Here is a 21,018-nt window from a genome sequence, read left to right as displayed (position 1 = left end):
CGACATAACTAACAGCAAAAGCATACCAATTGATTATCTGGCTTTGAATTCCACTACAGTGGCAGCCAGGGTGACAAATGTGTCTTGGAAAAAAGAAAATAGAACTATCTGGAAGTTACAACAACAACAACTGGGGGACAATCCCATTCATGCTGCCAGTGCTGAGTTTTCCTACAAGAACTGACAGTGCTGTTGGTACAGGTCAAATAGTTGCATCTGATGAAGTACACCATGGGGTCATGCGGGCAGGCAGAAAAAAGTGGCCGAAGGCTGCTCTGTCCATGATTGCTTGGTGAATACCCAGGACCACAGTAACCTCACACTCTTAAAGCAGGATGCTGCCATGGTCCCAAAGGGGCTGCCAGCAAAGAGCACTTTTTCTGTGCTCCTTTTGCTAGTGGCACTGGGCTGCCTTGGGAGGCCTCAGGCCAGCTTCCAGCCACTCCAGGGGCATGCATCATGAGTATGCCCCCCCTTGTTACGAAGCAGCTAGAAGCCATTCTATCTTGTCTGTTTCAGGCCCATGTCTACAAAAGCTTCCACCAGGGAGCCCTGGCGGCACAGTGGTTAAATGCCAGTACTGCAGCCACAAGGCCGTGAATTTAATCCCAGGCAGGGCTCCAAGTTGCACTCAGCCTGCCATGCTTTTGTAGGTCAATAAAATGAGTTCCCAGCTTGCTGAAGGCAATTGGTTTACACACTGTAAACCACTTAGGGAGTGTTAGTTCACAGGTAAGCAGTATAGAAATGTACTTGCTATTGCTATTGCTATTCTGCTACCAAGTATGGGAGAAAGGTGTGATAGAAATCCCTTAAATAAAATAAAATAAAATAAAATAAAACAAAACATCTTTCAGTTAGTCTCAAAGGTGCTACGAGGTTGATTATCTTCCTATCAGCCTTCTTCAATGTATTAGCTTCTGCTACCAACTTTGGGAGTAAGGCAGGATATAAGTCCCCTAAATAAAATAAAACAAAACTTATTTCAATTAGTCTCAAAGGTGCTACAAGGTTGATTCTATTCCTAACAGCCTCCCTCACTATCCAGCTTTCACAACCATACACAGAAACTGGAAATAGAACAGCATGGACAATGCAGACTTCGTTATTCAATTATATCTCTATACACTTCAGGATTATGTCTAGTTCATTCGTAGTTGTCCTTCCTGACTCCAGTCTCTATTCTGAATAATGACTGAGCCAAGGTATAGGAGGCGATCTTTATCTATTTTAATGTCTTCATTGTCTCTTCTGAATTTATGTAAATAATGTGGTTATTATTTTTGTTTCCTTAATGTTCAACTGTAAACCTACCTTTGTACTTTCTTCCTTGACTTTCTTCGGACACAATATAGTGTAGGAAAAATAACTAGCACAAAGTAAAACATTACTAGTTCAGTTAAATTTCTATCCCCACAGTGAAGTATTGCTCACTGGGTAAGGGAAAAGTTTGCTTATTTCTTTGTTTAAAAAATAATTTTTTGAACATAACATGGAGATCTGGCTTCAAATTATTTGGAGGTTTTTCATCTAAAAAGGAAACAGAAGAGTGGTAAGAGAAGTAGAATGATGACCTATAGCCATAATGGCTGTGGGAAAGTGGCCAAGGAATCTATCATGGCATGTTTTACTTACTTAATTCTCCTTCTACAGTGCTAAATCTATCTTACATATCCTCACCTTAGCAGAAGCTTTCTGTTTCTCTCTCCCATCTCAGTATGGGCAAACTCTCTACTGTATTTGAAATACTAGCTGATCCACAGCTTAACTAAACTGCACCTAGGAGGAAGAGGTTTAGGGTTCAGCAAAATGAAGGGCTGGAAACAGCACAGCAGAGTGTGGCATGCAAGTAAAATGCCTTCTCACTACATCTGGCAATGTTGTGCATCTTACTGACTGAACACTGGTTGAAATCCTATCTAATTTTTATGGTCTAAGTGCGCTAGATCCTATTATCAAACCTGTCACTCATTTCTGCACGTGCATCACATGGAGGCATGTATTAAATTGCTCATTCTTTAAACCAGCTGTCTGATTTGCATGCAGACAGATCCACTCTGGATGCTAAAATGCCATAAATGCACACAGATGTGATAAATACAAAAGCACATTAAACTGACTGTTTTTTATACAAAATCAATCAAATAGGTTCATTTATTTTCTTCCTTTGTCCCGTTTAATGTCATCAGAACTTCCATGATTTGTATTAGAAGGATATTAAATACTGTATAAAGTAGCCAAAAATAGCTTTAATTCTCTTTTTTAAAGTCGTGTTTTGTGAATATGTTTAAGATACAAAAAGCTGATTTCTCAAATGCTTTACACTGCCCTAAAAAAATTTACAAGGGTTTTCAGTTAAAGAAAGGCAAATGTATACAGTACAAGTTTTAATCCAGCCAACTGTAACTGTTCAAACATTGTTAACATTGTACTGATGTCTTCTGTTAATATTTGACAACTGGACAAACCATAGGTGTTTATATTTTTAAGAGTTACACAGGATGAAATTTAAGTGTTATACATGCTGTTCATTTTACATTTTCACTATGCTGTAAGATCAACTGTTAAGCAAAAATAATTAATTACATTTATATGAACTCTGCCACAGCACTCAAGAAGTTATACATAGATACTCAAGAGATAGTCTTGCTGTCTGGCATACACTTTAGAGAAACTTAAATATACACTTGCAGTTTCGGATGTCTCAAAAGTTATGGGCTAAAAAGAACAGTGTCTCCTAAAAACTCTGGTGAAGGAAGTGAATCTCATCCAGCCAAAAAGTTGGTCTGGATTGTTTAGACAACTAGTGAGAGTATTTCTCAAGATAAACTGCATGGCTCAACTTGATCCAGCTTTCAATTTATGCTAGTTCAGTGGCTAGAATGAAAGGTGTCACCTGGCGAGGTAACTCATGGTGTCACTCCTCTTTGATCTCACCACATCATCTCACATCATGTAGCAATAGCAATAACAGCAATAGCAGCTTCCTTTATACACCATTTCATACCACCTAAGCAGTCTCTAAGCAGTTTACAACTGTAAGCTAATTGCCTCAACAAGCTGGGTACTCATTTAGCAACCTCAGAAGGATGCCAAGCTGAGTCAGCCTTGAGCCCCTGGCTACTACTGAACTCACAACCTTAAATGCAGTACAGGCATTTAACCACTGCACCATCCGAGCTCCTATATAGAATCCCTAGTAATGTTTTTTATACTAAAGCTACTCATAAATCATATTTCCCATATATCACTGAATGTAATGGCAAAAGTTGTGGCATAAATTAAATTAAAATTGTAACTTTAGATTACAGTATCATATACATAGCCTAAATGTATTTACAGGTACATAATGTCATGTGGTTAAAGGGATGCAGGTGAATGACACAGCCCGTATATACCAAAGGGAAGATGTCTGAGGACCAGTGGTGTCAGTCCACATTAGGTATGCCCTGAATTCTCTGCACACCCCTAGGGATGCCCCTGTACCAATTCTTCATGAAAAGCCTAAAAAGCTATTAATACTGTATTTATACAGCTTTTGTTGAAAAGCTCGTGGCAATTCACAAATAAATATAGAATTTAAACTAATTCTCTATTCTTTTCCATTTCTCTTTCCTGCATTTTTCTCTCAAGGAGTTTTCTTTCAGCATCAGTACTGTATATTTAGATTTTTTTTTAAAAAAAGTCATTTAAAAAGTGGTACTCTGTGATCCCCCTTTACATCTATATGCAGACATTGCACATGCACACTTGACATAGCCTTTGAATAAAAATAATTTGTTTATTTAGTGTGCATATTTTCATTTGCACTTTCATGTATACTCATATTTTAACATTTTGTGAGGAAACAACATTGTTCAAAATAGAAGTTTTATTTAAGTAAATTCAATATTTAACTCAATGCACATGTAGATTTTATACATGTTTTATACATAAACGTTTGGGAAAAGAAGGGGTGATCAGGGCCTTCAAGTCTTGCCCCTCCCAGCAACTCTCATGACCTCTCCAGGAGGTCCTGCCCCACCATTTGAGAACTACTGATTTAGATTTAGCAACAACACTTGCTTCACAGCAATGTTCCTAAATGCATTTCAAATGGTTGCTCCCATTTGTCTTAAGCAGTCAAAGCATTATCGCCCTTTCCAGTATCCTCCATTCCATCCCACGCCCTCCGTCAGTCAATATTCTGTGCCTACTGAGCATGTTCAGTCATTCTCATTGAGATATGTTTTGCCCTCTTGGAATTCTCTGTTCCCCCCCCCCCAGCCCCCCCCCCCCCCAAAATTCTATCTGAAGTTTCTTTTAATACTTCTGCAAGTCTTGGGGCTGTTTTAGCTTTTAAAGATTCATATCCAAGAAATGAGTTCCTTAAATATACGTAGCATGCTGTTATGTTACATAACAGTGTTTCCCAACCTAGTGTCCTCCAGATGAGCTGGACTACAACTCCCATCACCCCTTATAAGGGGGTTATGAAAGCTGTAGTCCAACACATCTGGAGGCAACAGATATACATACTGTATATGAAATATTATTGCACATGAGAATCTGATACTTCTTTCAAACATTTCTACCAAGGTTATATTGAGAGACTCTGAAAACCTTACTCTGATACAGACACACACACCCAATCCAACACATGTGCTACAAGAACAAGTATAAGAACAGTGATATCTGGTGCTTTGGTTGGGAAATAGTGCCATGCCTCAGAATGTACTGGTTGTTATGACATCCCTCAGTTTTCAAATACATTTGAATTGAAGTAAACCCTAATGATTTCCAACAAGCCTATTCATTAAAATCCAGTGTATGAAGGATATCTATATATCGATTGCAGGATGTGTTCTTCCTATTGTTTAAAAGTGGGCAAAATATGGCCTCAGGATCATTTTTGTGGTCCTCAGTGTTCAAAATCAGAAGTGACATCTGGGTAATTTCTGGTTCTAAAATGTCAGGGTGGGCCAAAAATGTCCCCATATAATATAGAGAGTATTTGGAAATAAAAATTGAATTTTTGGCAGTAGATCTCCTGCTTGATTAATATGGTTTCCTAACACTTGACAGTTGCTCACCCGTAGCTTAGGCTGACAGGATAAAGATCTGTCCACAGCTTCCATCTTTACTTGTGCAAAGGGATTACAGTACTTATTTATTCTATGCCTTTATTCCCTTCTAGCTCCAAAACTTAAGCCTTGCCTTTTAACTTGTGGAACAGGAGCCAGTAGTCTCTGACACTACAACATACCCTCCAATATTTCAAAGATGAACAATAGAAAACATGTGGCCAAGTAACATTAGAGTGTGATCAAGTTGGCAAAAGTATTTAAGGAGGAAGAATAGCTCAGAAAGGCTGCCATTGTCTGTCTTTGCCTGAGTCTACTAGGAAGGCAAGAGTCCTCTCTCCTCTTCTAAATTATTTCATTGCAAGTTGTTTTTACACTTTGAATTCTATTTGAAGTAACTGAAACAACCTGTGGGCAAAACAGGAAGGTTTGGGAAGGAGTGAGAAACTGAAAAAGCAGCTGGAAATGTGGGATGGAAGAGGATTAATCAAAAATATCTCTGCCAGATCAGGACATTACTGGCAATAGCAAGTAGCAATAGCATGTACATTTCTATACTGCTTATCAGTGCACCTAAGCACTCTCTAAGCGGTTTATAATGTATAAGCTAATTGCCCCCAATAAGCTGGGTACTCATTTTTCAACCTCAGAAGGATGCCAAGTTGAGTCAACCCTGAGCCCCTGGCTGGGATTGGTTCATTACAAAAGACATTAGGAAATCTAGTAGTGGCAGAGACAGGCGAATCTGTATGAGCAAACATGTTGAAACATATTCCTATAATAACAGAAACTGCACTGAATGGGCAGAACAGGCATGCATACAGTCAGGCCTCCCTATCCACAGATTCTGCATACATGATTTAACCATTCATGGCTTGGTTTTTTAAAAAAATCCAAAAAGCTAACCTTGATTTTGCCCTTTTCTATAAAGAAGACCATTTTACTATGTCATTAGATATAACAGGATTTAAGCATCCACAGATTTTGATGTCCAAGGAGAGGGGTTCCTGTAACCAAGCCCCAGCAGATACCAAGGCTAGCAGTGACTAGCAGTGACTTCTGCCTCACCATTTTACTGTAACTATGATGATGGCATCCTACGCCTCTGACCTTAGCAGGATAAGGAGCTTTCTACAGCAAGGATCGGGATTTCTTTGCATGGCTTCATGTCTTAAAGTTGTACTTAGGCCTCTTGGGTTGTCACTAGGGTTGCCATAAGTCAGGATCTCCAAACCGGGACAAATGTAGGACAAATGTAGGGCAACATTTTCAAATGTAGGACACGTTTTTAAAAAATGGAGGACGCGCAAAAAAATTGAGGGTTTTTTTAAAATGTTAGTATAAATGCATGTTTTTTAGGCATGATCAAAATGGAGGACATTTCAACTGTACTTCTCAGAAGTGTGTACTTGGTCAAGGGACTGTGGTTTTTCTTCACTGCGCATGAGTTTGTAAAAATCACAGCAAGTTACATTGGCCGTGCCTCAGAGGCTTGTTGATATCAATATCACCATCACCACCACCACCATCATCATCACTATAATTGTCCAAGAAAGGCAGACTTATTAGCATTCAAAGCGCCATAAATACACAGAAAATGCACTTGCATATATTTAATAATAAAAAATAATGGGAAAAAAAAAAAGGCAGGGGTGTATATATTTAATAATAAAAATTAATGTAATAAAATAAAAAACAAGCAATAATAAAAATTAATGAAATAAAATAAAACAAGCAATAATAAAAATTAATGAAATAAAATAAAACAAGCAATAATAAAAAATTAATAAAATAAAATAAAAACAAGCAATAATAACAATTAATAAACTAAAATAAAACAAGCAATAATAAAAATTGATGAAATAAAATAAAAACAAGCAATAATAAAAATTAATAATAAAAAATAAAAAGCAATAATAAAAATTAATAAAATAAAATTAAATAAGTATTGTATATTTTTAAAAATAATTTAAAAACCCCAAAAAACCAAGGCATACCTAATGGCCACTGACTCAGCTTTCCTCCTCCTCCTCCTCCACCTCCTCCTTCTCTGCCCCAATTCTGCCCTGGCCCCTTCAAGGCACCCTTCCTCTGGCTCCTTCCTCCTCCTCCTCCTGCTCCCCTCTCCTTCTCCTCAGGCTGGCGCGTGCGCGCAGAGGGAAGGGGAGCAGGCGCATGCGCGCGGAGGGAAGTGGGGCAGGCATGTGCGCGTGGAGGGAAGCGGGGCAAGCGCGCGCACTGCCGCTGGCCCCTGCTGAGGCCTGGGCGGCGCGCACCGAGGAGCCCGTCCTCTTTGGCCAGCTGGCCAATGGCTGGCTGGCCAAAGCAAGGGACGAGGTCCTGTTTTGGAGCCCCATGCGCTTGCGCGCAGGTGGGCAAGCCCTGACGCGGTGGCAGCAGTGCTTCTGCCGCCGAGGAGGAGGAGTAAGGCGGATCCGGAGGAGGAGATGGGTTGGCGCTGCCCACCAAGAAGAGGAGGAGGAGGTGGGTTGGCGCCGCAGCAGCCGCATTGGCAGCAGCGGCAATGGCTGCAGGAGGAGCGGGCCCCTGAACCGGGAACAATGCATGGGTGGGGGCCCAAACCGGACCAGGACCAGGAGGGGCCCCCCAAAAGCGGGATTGTCCCAGGGGCCGCCGGGTTATGGCATCCCTAGTTGTCACCAAATAGCATTCCTAGAAAGTAGCTCTCTCTTTCTGTTTCCATCTGCATAGACAGTGGCAGTGCTATCTGTGGGATTCTGAGAAATTTAGTCCACTCCTGAAGTAATATTTTCAAATCACCCATACTCCAGGTACAGCAGAGGGAGGGAATCCCAAAGTCTTTGCAAAATGTGGCTAGGACTCAACAGACAAATGAGTTCCTCTGTCCAATTCAAATGGTACAACATTTCCTACCTCACATCCATCACAGGCAACAGGCATGGAAAACTGGGAGTTCAGCATCCATAGGAGAGACGTGGTCCTGAATTGGAAACAGTTAAAAAAGACAATTATATTAAGGCATCTCAGCTAATTTACTTTTAAATCGTACAAGAAGCAATTCTCAATGAACCGGCACCTGTGATTACGAATGACTGAATCTATGGCTACTAAGGCTTGAGGACTGTGTCATCTTTCCTTGGTATAAGGAAAAGTAATAATTTCCAACTTAAAAAAAAACAAAATAATAAATGGCATTGTGTTCAACCTTTCCATTGTTAATCAGCTTCTTTCTACAGTGAAAGGGGCCCAAAATTGCCATGGGGGGAGGTGTCTTTCTGGAATAAATGCACTGTAAGCTTTTTCATCCAGTCAAATGACAGGAAAGACAGCATAGCAATTACAAAAAGAGAAAAATTGACACAATATTGCTAAAATAATCAGTGTGTGTACATTATATGAATATGACTGATATTTATAATCCATTCTGTCCTCCTGTTTTGGAGGGAAGATATGACATAAAACTCTAACTAAATATAAAAAAAATATTCTATAATCTATAGGTTAGTAGGCATTTACCAAGTAAGCAGTAAAGGTGGGGTACAAGTAGGTTTGCAGTCCATACTACCACATGCTGTTTATGAATACAACATCCTGAGAGGTCAGGCAGTGTTAGACACAGATAAGGCAAACACAGAATGTTCCCCAAAGAATTATGAGATTCTGTGGAACAGACACCCATTATACCTTCACAACCTCCAAATTACAAGTACATAAGAAATTATTCCATCTAAATTGTGAAAAGGCACTGATCCACTTGCCTCACAGTATGTAAAAATTAAATCAGATATTAGGGGTTTTTTTGTGGGTTTTTTTGGACTATGCAGCCATGTTCTAGAAGAGTTTATTCCTGACGTTTTGCCAGCATCTGTGGCTGGCGTCTTCAGATGCCAGCCACAGATGCTGATGAAACATCAGGAATAAACTCTTCTAGAACATGGCCACATAGCCCAAAAAAACCCACAAAAAAACTATGGATGCCAGCTATGAAAGTCTTTGACTTCACAAATCAGATGTTTTTTCCCTCCCCTATTTTGTTCTCCAATCTGTGAAGATAAATTAGAAAGAGGAGCATTAACTCAAGACCAAAGGTCAACCAATAGATATGGCCTATTCTAGTTTAGCTCTTTAACCAGCACATCTTATTGGCTCTTTATATAATCCTAACTGCCCATAGCATTAGATGAACAGCTATTATATGTCATCTTGTTCATACAAGTTACATGGCTGAAAGAATTGTTCATAGTATGAGAGCCTCTTCTAAGCTTGACCCCACTGACCTCCAAGAATCTATTAATGTGCTTCAGGGAATCCAAAAATTAGGAGAAAATAAATTTGATTTATAGTATTTCCTGCCATGGTAAATTTTAAGGTAAATTTGTCTTCTGAAGTGTTCACTGCAATTTCCTCATTCTGTATTTGTCTATGTAAAGGAAATCAATGCATTTTTCTTAGGAGAGATCCATAGCTTTTATCAGATTCCCAAATTGGCCCATGATACATACATACATACACACACACACACACACACACACACACACACAGAGGGGGGGGGATTAAAATCTTTGTGTTCTACATTAAAATGTATCCCTTGTTCCTTAACAACAATCAACCTTGACGTCACCATATAGTTGAAAACCCCATCTTCACTTTCAAATCTATTAGGCCTATTAGCCTAATAGATATTGTTGCCAAAATATACTTGAGGTTCCTTTTGACCAAACTAGAAAGCTGGGTTAATGATAATAGGATACTCAGAGAAGAACAAGCTGGATTTAGACAAAATCGATCTACCATTGACAACTGCTTTATTCTAAACCATATGATTGCCAAATATACTAGCAAAGGAAAACATCTATATGCTGCTTTCATAGATCTTTCCGCAGCATTTGACACAGTGAATAGAGAAATTCTATGGAACAAACTAATTGACCTTAAAATTTAATTGTGATTGTTGTTATTAATCAAAGCCCTTTATACAGGTACTAGTTTGAGAGTGAGATTTGGTTTGAATGGGGCCATGACAAATAAAATTGTTACATACAAAGGGGTAAGACAATGGTGTTTATTAGCCCCCTTATTATTTAATTTATATATTAATGACCTGCCATCTGCAATGAAAGGCTCTGCAGTCCATATGCCTACTGTCCTACATACTCCTTGTAACACCTTGCTTTATGCTGATGACATGATATTGTTATCATACTTGCAAGTAGGTATGCGGAGACTGTTAAAAAGACTGAGTTGTTATTGCCAGAACAATTCCATAAATATTTACAAATCTAAGTGAAATATAATGGTATTTGGTAAAAGATCGCAGAGACATACATGGCAATTAGAGGGTGAGCCAATAGATCAAGTAAAGACTGCCTCGTACCTTGGTGTAACATTCTCAGAAAACAGATCTTGCTCATGTCATCACTAAAAGAGTTCACTTAGAGCAAAGGCTCATTTGAATCTCATATTTAAACTAAAAGCTCACAAGTACTCTTGTTCCCTAACCCCAACAATCAACGTATATAAAGCCAAGATTACACCTATGCTTCTATATGCGGCTGAAGTTTGGGGTCTAAATTCCATCTCAGCAGTAGAACTAGCACAGTCTCAACATCTGAGAAGTATATTGAGTGTAAATAAAGGACATCTGCAGCTGTTATTAGAGCTGAATTAGAAATTTATTCAATCCATTTGCAAGCCAAAATCAAAGTGTTTAACTACTGGAATAAAATTAATGAAATGGAGCCAGATAGATTACCAAGACTATGTTTCTTAGAACAGTCACAATCCCATCTTCAATCCTCTTGGTTTATGCAAATAACAAACTTTATAAAGAGTTGTGGTCTTCCTGATTCCTGCACAGTTATTAATGGCAAAGCAAAAAAGGGTGAGAGACAGAGAATCTTGGATATTGAAGCCCCAAAAGATACAGCCTCCTTTAGTAACGTAGGTAATTTAAAATGGCTGAGCCAATTTAAACACTCTTTTCAAAGAGCAAATTATCTAAAAATACAAATGCCAAAATACCTGAGAGAGGCATTTACCAGAGCTAGATTTGACCATCTTGACACCATGGTAAGATATGGAAGATTCAATGGTATTGCTTACAATCAGCGAATCTGTATCTGTGGAGACCGAGAAATTGAGGATTTAGCTCATATTTTATTCAAGTGTGATATGTCCCAACAAAAAAGAGATCAGTATCTTGGTCCCTATATCAAAAGAACAATGTTTTGGGATACCCATGTCAGAATCTCTCACTTCATGAGTGGCCAAGATTCAAAAATAGCTGTTATCACAGCTCAGTTTTTACGTGAAGCTATACAGTCGAGTGTTAGATATGTGGGGTCAATTGGGGTAAATTGCAGAGGTGATGAAGAATTCTGATGTGTGATGCTTCATGTTCAATTTTATTATTTTATTATTATCATCTTAATGCTGTAATAGATTTGTTTTTATTCTTTTTACCCATTTTTGTATCTTGAACCTGTGGTATAGATTTTTATAATCAGTTTTATAACTATGTTTCATTTTTGGGTACTGTACTTCTAATGTACTTATATCATTTTACATTTATATGACATCCATACGGTAATCTATATACATTTCAGATTCTGTGTTATTACATTTTAGTGCTTTTTTAATTGCTATAGAATTTCTATATGATTTTATAGTGTGTTTTACTTGTTTTAGTATTATTTTGTTTTATTTTGAAATAGCCTTAGGGCTAATCAATAAACATTTCTACATCTACTTTCAAACCATTTCAACAGGTTGATACTTTAACTCACCAGTTAGCAATTCAGTAACTGCTACGATTGGATTACACGGTGACTCACAGGGCTAATCTATTTCTGTACTTTTCTGGTGCTCATTTCCCCAAATCTACCTGCTTTTATTAGAATTACTCATACATGCTAGATCACATCAACAGTCATATTTATTTAGTTCAACCATTTATTAAAAGCTGAAATAATATCTATGTACATAGTAACAATATCAGAGCAACATCCCCCATCTATTGTGGGAATGGGATCGAAAGCAATCGAAGAAGTGTAACTGCTTTTCAGCAAACCTGATCCTATTGGAGGTCCCTCTGGTTCACTGTTAAGAGTGCAGGTCTCATGAATTGTATATGGTCTTTTACTGAAAAAGCCAGTCTGTACAATCCTGGCTCCAGCCATCCATGACAACCACTTTCTGGGCAGAGCACCATTTCCACTTTCTGGGAGAGCATCTATATAATCTAAATCTGACATTTTCTCTGAAAGGAAGAAAAAAACAAACAAACAGATTTTACCTGTTATCAAAAAAGAGCTGGAAGGCTGTAAATTCCCTTGGACTGTTATTTTGGAAAGTGGGTTAATTCTGTCCTAATTTTCTGTTGGTTTTTAGTCAATTATTCTTTACACAGCATAATTTTTTGCAAAGTTAATTACATTTTATTTTTATTTAAAATCAATAATAATAATAATAATAATAATAATGTTATTTGTATACCGTTTTTCCATAGATCAAAATGGTTTACAGACTATAAAACTATTGCAAACATCTCATAAAAATAGATAAAAACAAGTAATACAATTATATAAAACACAATCATTCACAGGGTAAGGCAGAGAATCGATGGCATCGAGAGCGCTCAACTTCATTCTTCGGGGGGAAGGCTTGGCAAAAAAGAAACGTTTTAAGCCTCTTTTTAAATGTTTCTAGGGGGGTCATGAGACAGAGCTCCTCGGGGAGACTGTTCAAAATCCGTGGGGCCGCCACTGAAAAGGTCATCTGGAATGTGGAGACATATTTGGAAGATGGAATTTCCAACAGATTCTTCCCAGATGTTCTGAGTGTGCGGGGCGGATTGTATGGGGAGATGCGGTCCTTCAAGTAACTGGGGCCCAAGCCATGTAGGGCTTTATAAAATCTCATCTACCGTTAAATATGTTTTGCACATTAAAAAAAATCAATTTTTCCTGCAGAACAAGAGTGTGGGCAGGCATTTCCATATCACAGTTTTCCAAACTTTGGCCCAATACAGACAGGCGTTTTGCACTGGTCTGGGGCCAATTTTAGGGTTTGTAGGTCTGGGCGCCATTGTTGCACACACTCATCCATACGTGGTGCGCAATGATGACATCCAAGCAGTGTGGCCCCAAACAGCAGGGCGCCACATGGATGTCATCAGCGCATGTGAGAGCGCCAATGACACCCTGCGCAAAGTCTAAAAAGGATCCACCAGGAGAGGGTTCTTTTTGGGTCTCACTGAGGCCACGCCATTTGGTCGGCGCGGTCTCCATCCAGGAGAGAAAGGGGCAGTGTCTCACCCCCCTTTCTCCCCATCTGTCTAGGCCCTTTGTAAATGGGGTTGCACTTTTAAAAAATTGGAAAATGGTCAGAATGTTCAGTTGGCTCAAAGAGATGGAGCCAACTAGGCCTGGCTACAGGAAGCATACAATTGCTTTGTTGGAACTGCTCGTCTGGCTGCTGATTCATTTTTGGGCACAATGCAAGTGCTGGTGATGGCCTATAAAGTACTATACAGCTTTGGGTCCAGGTTATTTAAAGTACTGTATCTCCCTTTATGAGTCCATTAGAGCTCTGAGATCTTCTGAAGAAACCCTTCTCCCTTCTCAGGCTCAACTGGTTGGAACAAGCGAAAGGACCTTCTCAGTGGCTAATCCCAGACTTGGGAACTCCCTCCCTAGGGAGGACAGGATAAGCACCATCCTTGCTTTCCTTCCGTCAACAATAAATAATAAAATAAAATATTTTTATCCCATCATGTTTTCAGAAACTGACTGGGCTGGGCTTTTAATCTTGTGTGGTGCTGTTTTAAAGAAGTATATAGGGACTTTACATTATTTATAATGTTTTTAATTTCATAAATTGTTTGTTTTTAGATAAATTTTATATGCATAATTTTATTGAAGCTTTTGTATAGTTTTTAATATGTATTCCTTTTAAATATGTTGATGGTCACCTTGAGTCTCATTATTGCAAGAAAAACAGGGCATAAATGAAAATAATAATATTAATAATAATTTATTGAACAGTTAATGCAACATATCACTACGTAATGGTGGTAGCCTTTTCACATTCTCAGTTCATCAACACTGAGGGGTCATCCACACTTAAATTCAGTTTTTCCACACCAAGGGTTACCCTTATAAACTGGCAAAACCATCTCTGAGTATTCCTTGCCTAAAAATATCCTATAAAATTCTATGAACAATTTAAAATTGATAAAAAATTATTTGGCTTGGCTTTGACATGATTTTGAGTCTCAATTATGTATTGATGAATAACATTTCATCGGGAAAATATATAAACTGCTGTTGAAAAATGGAAATGGAAGAAGAACAAGTCAAAGAATGTATAGCTGTCCCTTACATTTTGGTTTTTTTTCCCCATTCTGGATTCCCCTCCCCCCACAGATAGCAAAAAATGCAGGACCTTAAGTCCCATTCTTTTCAATGGGCGTATATGCACACTCGTGGTCGTGCATGCATTTGCGTGCATGTATACCCATCCATGTGCACGCGCATCCATTGAAAAAACTGGGGCTTGCAATCCACAGAAGCTTAGATCCACAGATGGCACGTCTGGGATTGGCATGGGCACACTGTATGATAATGTGGGCTCAGAATACTGGTCATTCTATATAAATGGAGCAATGGGGGAAATATGGTCCAAGGGATTGAAATATTCACTAAGTTTTGATCTTAAAGACAATGTTTGTAAGATGATATATCATTGGTATTTGACAGGGACCTAGTTCAGAGGTATGGACTGCGTGGCCAGAGATATAGATCTGGCTGACAAAATGAAAGCACTGATCCCTGCCCCATAAGAAGTGTGCTACGGCTATAAAATTTTCATTCAGTCTTCAAATTTCTAACATTGCAGAGAGTAAGAAACTAAAAATAATTCACACTTTGGACTCTTATATTTGCTATGCTTGCAGTCCCTTGGTAACTCTGTTTGACCCTCCCCCCTTTTTTGGAGGGGGGGATGTCTAAACTGTATTTGTAAATGCTCAGCTAAAGTTTTACATCACTGAAATGCTGAAAATTTGGAGATTGAAGAAAAATATCATGGGGGAAACAAAATCATTATGGGCACAACACCCTCATTTCCCTCATCCGATAGCTACACTCCTGTGTGTGGCTCTCTGGACAATGTTGAACTGCAAATCCCAGCAGCCCTAGCGAGATTAGCCACTGGTGAGGAATGCTGGGAGCCACAGTGCAACAACATCATGATTCCCACCCCAATGAGAGTTCAATGTTAAGAGAGTTCAATGAGAGTTCAATGTTACAGATTTTGAAACATCTGTATACTACTATATTCCTGTTGGTATGACACCCGTCAGGTTTCCCTGAAGCCTTTAGCACTGTGTTTGTACATGCATTCAAGTCGCCTGTTGACTATGGTGCCTCCAAGAATTTCTTAGGCAAGGAGTATTGAGACGTGGTTTTGCTAGTTCCTTCCTCTGAAATAAAGCTTTAATTTCAAGTACTAATCAGAGCTGACTCTGTTCTCTGATCTCTTATAAGATCAGATGGGATCTGGTGTCTTTTGGGTATATAAGCCCTTTAGATTTGCTTTCTACCAAATCTGTGTTGCTGTTCATAATAGGATGTTTGCTTTAGAACATTAAGGGGAATTTTTTTCCTGCAAATAGCCAAATTCAACCAAGTGCCAACAACAGAGGATGGCCTCTGTCCTGCATTGAGTGAATCCCACCTGTGCTACAGCCCTATTCTCTTGCCTCACCATGGGAGCTACTGCCTGACAAAACTATTAAGGAACACCAAGGACAATGTCAAGAAGTGCTATCTGAATAATCCTTGTGGATTGGAGGGTCACTGTGCCATTTCCCTTCTGCACTTGATTTGAGCATGATCTTACTTTGAGAATCTTTTAAAGCCACTTTGTGGGCCTCTTGGGGCTATAAAAGCAGGATATAAGTTCTGTAAGCAGAGAAGAATTCAACAACCAGCCAACCAAAGAGAACATTGGGTTATTTGTCCACAAATACTCACTGAGAATGGGCTTGTGTAAAAGAAGCACAGCCAATTATATACCATGTGATATAACACTGTTATGAATTTTTTCAGCAACAATGAAAAGTAGTTGTGTCCTCTGCAGCTTCTATTTAGTTATACAGCACAACATAGTTAACATTACCTGGTAAAAGTAAATTAGATTTTAAAACACATCACCATTGGTCTCAAACAGAAAATGACAATATAAAATACAAGGTTTTCCATTTGTGTCTTAGGTGGAATTTTGCCCAATCACTTATTCATGTTTGTTGAACAAACTTAGTTAAGCAAATCCCATTATTCTCTAATGGTTTTGTCTGAGCACATTGGCTTCCAGATTCTCATTCACATAAGATAAAATTGAATAGGAAGAAAAATAATAAAGATGGCCTGTTGTGTCTGATCAAGTAGAATGGATGAGTGTTCTGCTGTGCTCAATTTGTTTAGCAACAAGTTCTCAGTATTTAATAAACATCCCCTCATATAAACCTTGGCACACAACCAGAGCCTCCCCCACAGTTGTGAAAAATGTTCCTGCTGGTCTATACACTTCAGCTGGGCAGGAAGGCCTGGTTTACTGAATGTAAGGGGCTGATGTCTGATGTCAGAACATGGTACTCCTACAACTCATGAAGCTGGTCATATCAGATCAAGCCATATATTCCTCTAGCTCAGTGTCATTATTTATACAGATTGAGTTCCAAATCAGATTAAAAAGCATTAGCATTTTGAAAGTACATTGCAGGCACAGAAGCCTGATCAAAGCCACAAATCATGGTGGGTAGTAGGAGGGCTTTACCAACTGTTCTCTTTTATCCCAATCTGGATACCTATTCCCCATGCCTGCTGCGGACATTGGCTGGGACAAGCTTCCAATGTAGCAAATGGGCCTCCATTTTTGGGATTTTATTCACAATAAAATTTCTTGGAAGCTACACATATTACTGAACATTCCCATGATAACTGTTAGGCATGAACATTTGCTTGATATAAAACCACCACCACCACCACTAGTACTACTACATCTCCTTCTCTTGCCCCTTCTCCATTACCATCACCTCTTCACTATCATCTTCATCTTCATCTTTGTCTATTCATACCCACCTTCCCCCCAAAACTGGGACTCAGGGTGGCTTGTGTAAATGTTTTAGCACACTGATTTGGAGGTTAGTTAAGAGGTTCATTGATATTATTTTAAATCAAGCCCTACAGTAGCATGAAAATACACACACACAATGTTCCAGCAGGAACATTTCACCTGGAATACTATGTCTAGTTCTAGGCACCACAATTCAAAAAGGATGTTGACAAGCAGGAGCATGTCCAGAAGAGGGTGACCACAATGGTGAAGGGTCTGGAAACCATGCCCTATGAGGAAAGACTTAGGAGGCTGAGGCTGTTTAGCCTGGAGAAGAGAAGGTTAAGAGGTGATATGATAGCCCTGTTGGAAGGATGTCATGTGGAGGATGGAGCCAGTATGTTTTCCAGAGAATGAGACATGGAACAATAGATACAAGCTACAGGAAAGGAGATTCCGCCACAACATTAGGAGGAACCCCCTGACAGTAAGACCTATTCGACAGTGGAACACTTGGAGTGTGGTAGAGTCTTCTTCTTTTGAGGTCTTTAAACAGAGGCTGAATGGCCATCTGTCGGTGGTGCTTTGATTGTGAGTTCCTGCATAGCAGGGGATTGGACTGGATGGCCCTTGGGGTCTCTTCAAACTCTATGATTTTATGATTCTAATGAAATTTCTAACACAAGGTTTAATTAAAGCACTGCAGATAGTAGTAAGCACTGCAGAATTTCTGGAAGGCGTTCCATTCTACCCACCCGTACCTGAAAATCAAACCTCTGTTTCACTGTCTAGAACATGGAAACCTTGCCTGTATTTCGTCTCGCTAGAGGTATGCTTGCTTACAGTATATTCCACTGAGGTAAAATACAAGGACACCACAAAGAATTTCTAAGAACAAGTTTGAATCATAACAGAAGAAATGCAACTCCTCTAAAAGCCAGGGCCAATGTGTAGCGGTAGCTAACACCATCTTGTGTCACAAAGTAATTGGTTTTTTACACAGATTTTGATTTACATGAATAAATAATAAATAAATAAAATTTTTATTTATACCCCGCCCTTCCGAACGATCAGGGCGGCTAACAAAATGCACCGAAGCGCAAACAAAATACAAAGTTAAAAACATACAATTAACAATACAATCCTTAAAAACAATAAAAACCCCTTAGCCCATCCTCACGGCCACGAGAGAGGAGGGAGGCCCACAGGATGTTTAGTCGGGGAATGCCTGATTGAATAGGAAGGTTTTTAAGCCCTTCCTAAATTGGGCCAGGGTGGCGGATGAGCGGAGCTCCGTGGGCAGCGTATTCCAGAGGGCTGGGGCAGCTATGGAAAAGGATCTTCTGGCAGTAACAGCCAACCTAGCCCCAGGCACCTTCAGGAGTTGCTGCCCAGATGTTCTGAGGGTGCGAGGCGGAATGTACGGGGAGAGGCGGTCCTTCAGGAATCCTGGGCCCAAGCCATTTAGGGCTTTATAGGTAATAACCAACGCCTTATATTGCGCTCGGAAGCGAATGGGCAGCCAATGGAGATCTTTAAGCACGGGTGTTATATGGCTGGTCCTGGGAGCACCAGTGACCAGCCGCGCTGCCATGTTCTGCACCAATTGCAGCTTCCGAGTTTGGTATAAGGGTTGCCCCATGTAGAGTACATTACAGAAATCCAGTCTCGAAGTTACCAGAGCATGTACAACAGTTTCAAGGTCCCTCTGAGCCAGGTATGGGCGCAGCTGGCGAATCAGCCGAAGCTGATAACAGGTGCTCTTGACCGTCGCATTCACCTGAGCCGTCAGGTGAAGGGAGGAGTCAAGAAGCACCCCCAGACTGCGCACGGAGTCCTTCACAGGGAGCGTGACCCCATTCAGGACAGGTGGAACTACCGCCATTCCTGGGCCAGGGGAACCTATCACTAGTACCTCCGTTTTCTCTGGATTAAGCTTGAGTCGGTTTTCCCTCATCCAGCCCATTACCGACTCCAGACAAGCCACGAGAGGAGAGACGCCATCCCCGGTCACAGCATCAGTCGGAGACATAGAGAAGATGATTTGGGTGTCATCAGCGTACTGATAACCCCGCGCCCCATGTCTCCGGATGATCTCTCCCAGCGGTTTCATGTAAATGTTAAATAGCATGGGGGACAGAATGGCTCCTTGAGGGACCCCAGTTTTCAGGGCCCGCTCGCTGGAGCACACGTCCCCCAGCTGCACCATCTGGGACCTCCCAGAGAGGTAGGAGCGGAACCACTGGAGCGCAGTGCCTCCGATTCCCACCTCAGCCAGGCGGCCCAGAAGGATACCATGGTCTATGGTATCGAAAGCCGCTGAGATGTCCAAGAGCACCAACAGGGACACGCTTCCCCTGTCAATGCCCAGACGGAGATCATCGACCAAGGCGACCATGGCCGTCTCAACCCCGTGACCCGCCCGGAAGCCAGTTTGAAATGGGTCCAGATAATCCGTTTCATCCAAGACCGCCTGAAGCTGGATCGCAACCGCCCTCTCAATCACCTTCCCCAAAAATGGTAGCAGCGACACCGGCCGATAATTATTATGAACCAGGGGGTCAAGGGAGGGCTTTTTTAGGATCGGTCTTACTATGGCCAATTTAAGATCCGATGGAAATCGCCCATCCCTGAAAGATGTATTAATTATCCGGCGTAACAAAAGTGTCACCGCCGGTCCCCCCTGGGCCGCTAACCATGAGGGACAGGGATCAAGAGAGCAGGTTGTTTTCCGAACGCTTCCGAGGATCTTGTCCACATCCTCGGTACTCACCGACTCAAACTGATCCAGTATAACATAGTCCACGGAGGCTCTGGATGCTTCTACCCTAGGTTCTGCCATAATGTCGGCGTTCAGACCTACGCTTATACGAGAAGTTTTATCCACGAAAAAGTCGTTAAACAAGTCGCAGCAGGCCTTAGAAGGTTCAAGGATCTGGTTCAGGGCGGGAGGGAGCTGGGTTAGCTCTCTGACCACCCTGAACAACTCTGCTGGACGCGACTCCGCGGACGCAATACGAGCACCATAGAACGAATTCTTTGTTGCTCGTATTGCCTCTCCGTAGTCCTCTAACAGTCGGTCTAGGAGAGTCTTGTCGCTTAAGCGAAGGTGTTTCCGCCAACGGTACTCTAGCCGTCGCAGAACCCGCTTCCTCGCCCGGAGATCTTCCGTGTACCAGGGCTTGCGTTTGGAAGCGGGCCTGAGAGGGCGCTTGGGAGCGATTCTGTGTATAGCCCCAGAGAGACCGGTATTCCAAATACCGGTAAGGGCATCAACAGAGTCGCCGTCATTTCCAACCGTGAGCCCCTCTAAGGCTTCTCGGAACCTCTGAGGTTCCATCAGCCTTCGAGGGTGGACCATCCTAGTCGGTCCACCACCCCCGGGGGGGATCTGGGTAGAAGCCTTGATTATCACCTCTACCAGGAAATGATCCGTCCATGACAAGGGGGAAATATCAGCTATTTCCACCCACGGATTTTCCGCCTCTGAACAGAAGACCAAATCAAGAGTATTTCCCGCAAAATGCGTAGGACCCTGTATCAGCTGGGACAGGCCCATGGCCGCCATGGTCTCCATGAATTCCCGAGCCGCACCAGATGGAACAGAGCTGGCCGTGAGGGAGATGTTAAAGTCACCCAGGACAAGAAGCCTGGGCGTCTCCAACATCAGCTCAGCAACCAGCTGTGTCAGCTCGTTAAGGGAGTCCGCTAATGCACGGGGTGGCCGATACACCAACAGAATCCCTAGACTGTCCCTAGCCTTTAGGGTCAGGTAAATACACTCGATATAGGAGGTCTGCCGGATGTGGTTCCTGGTGAGGGACACGGTGTTCCTATGTACCAAGGCCACACACAC

General features: G+C 41.0%; 1 protein-coding gene across 1 annotated transcript in view; it reads right to left on the bottom strand.

Annotated features, from left to right (window-relative positions):
* The window catches only part of LOC149321933 (5-hydroxytryptamine receptor 4-like), a 298,644-nt gene that overhangs the window by 176,411 nt on the left and 101,215 nt on the right, over positions 1 to 21,018 (bottom strand). The window contains exon 2 of the mRNA XM_089531601.1: positions 7,959 to 8,025. Coding sequence (XP_089387727.1) covers positions 7,959 to 7,969 — 11 coding nt within the window. The 5' untranslated portion in view covers positions 7,970 to 8,025. The remainder of the gene's footprint in view (positions 1 to 7,958; positions 8,026 to 21,018) is intronic.

The sequence above is a fragment of the Sceloporus occidentalis genome, unplaced genomic scaffold, assembly GCF_023333645.1.
Source record: "Sceloporus occidentalis isolate IW3139 unplaced genomic scaffold, rSceOcc1.0.p SCAF_1, whole genome shotgun sequence".
NCBI lineage: Eukaryota > Metazoa > Chordata > Lepidosauria > Squamata > Phrynosomatidae > Sceloporus > Sceloporus occidentalis.
The sequence above is the reverse complement of the archived record's forward strand: the minus strand, read 5'-3'. Positions and strand labels throughout refer to the sequence as shown.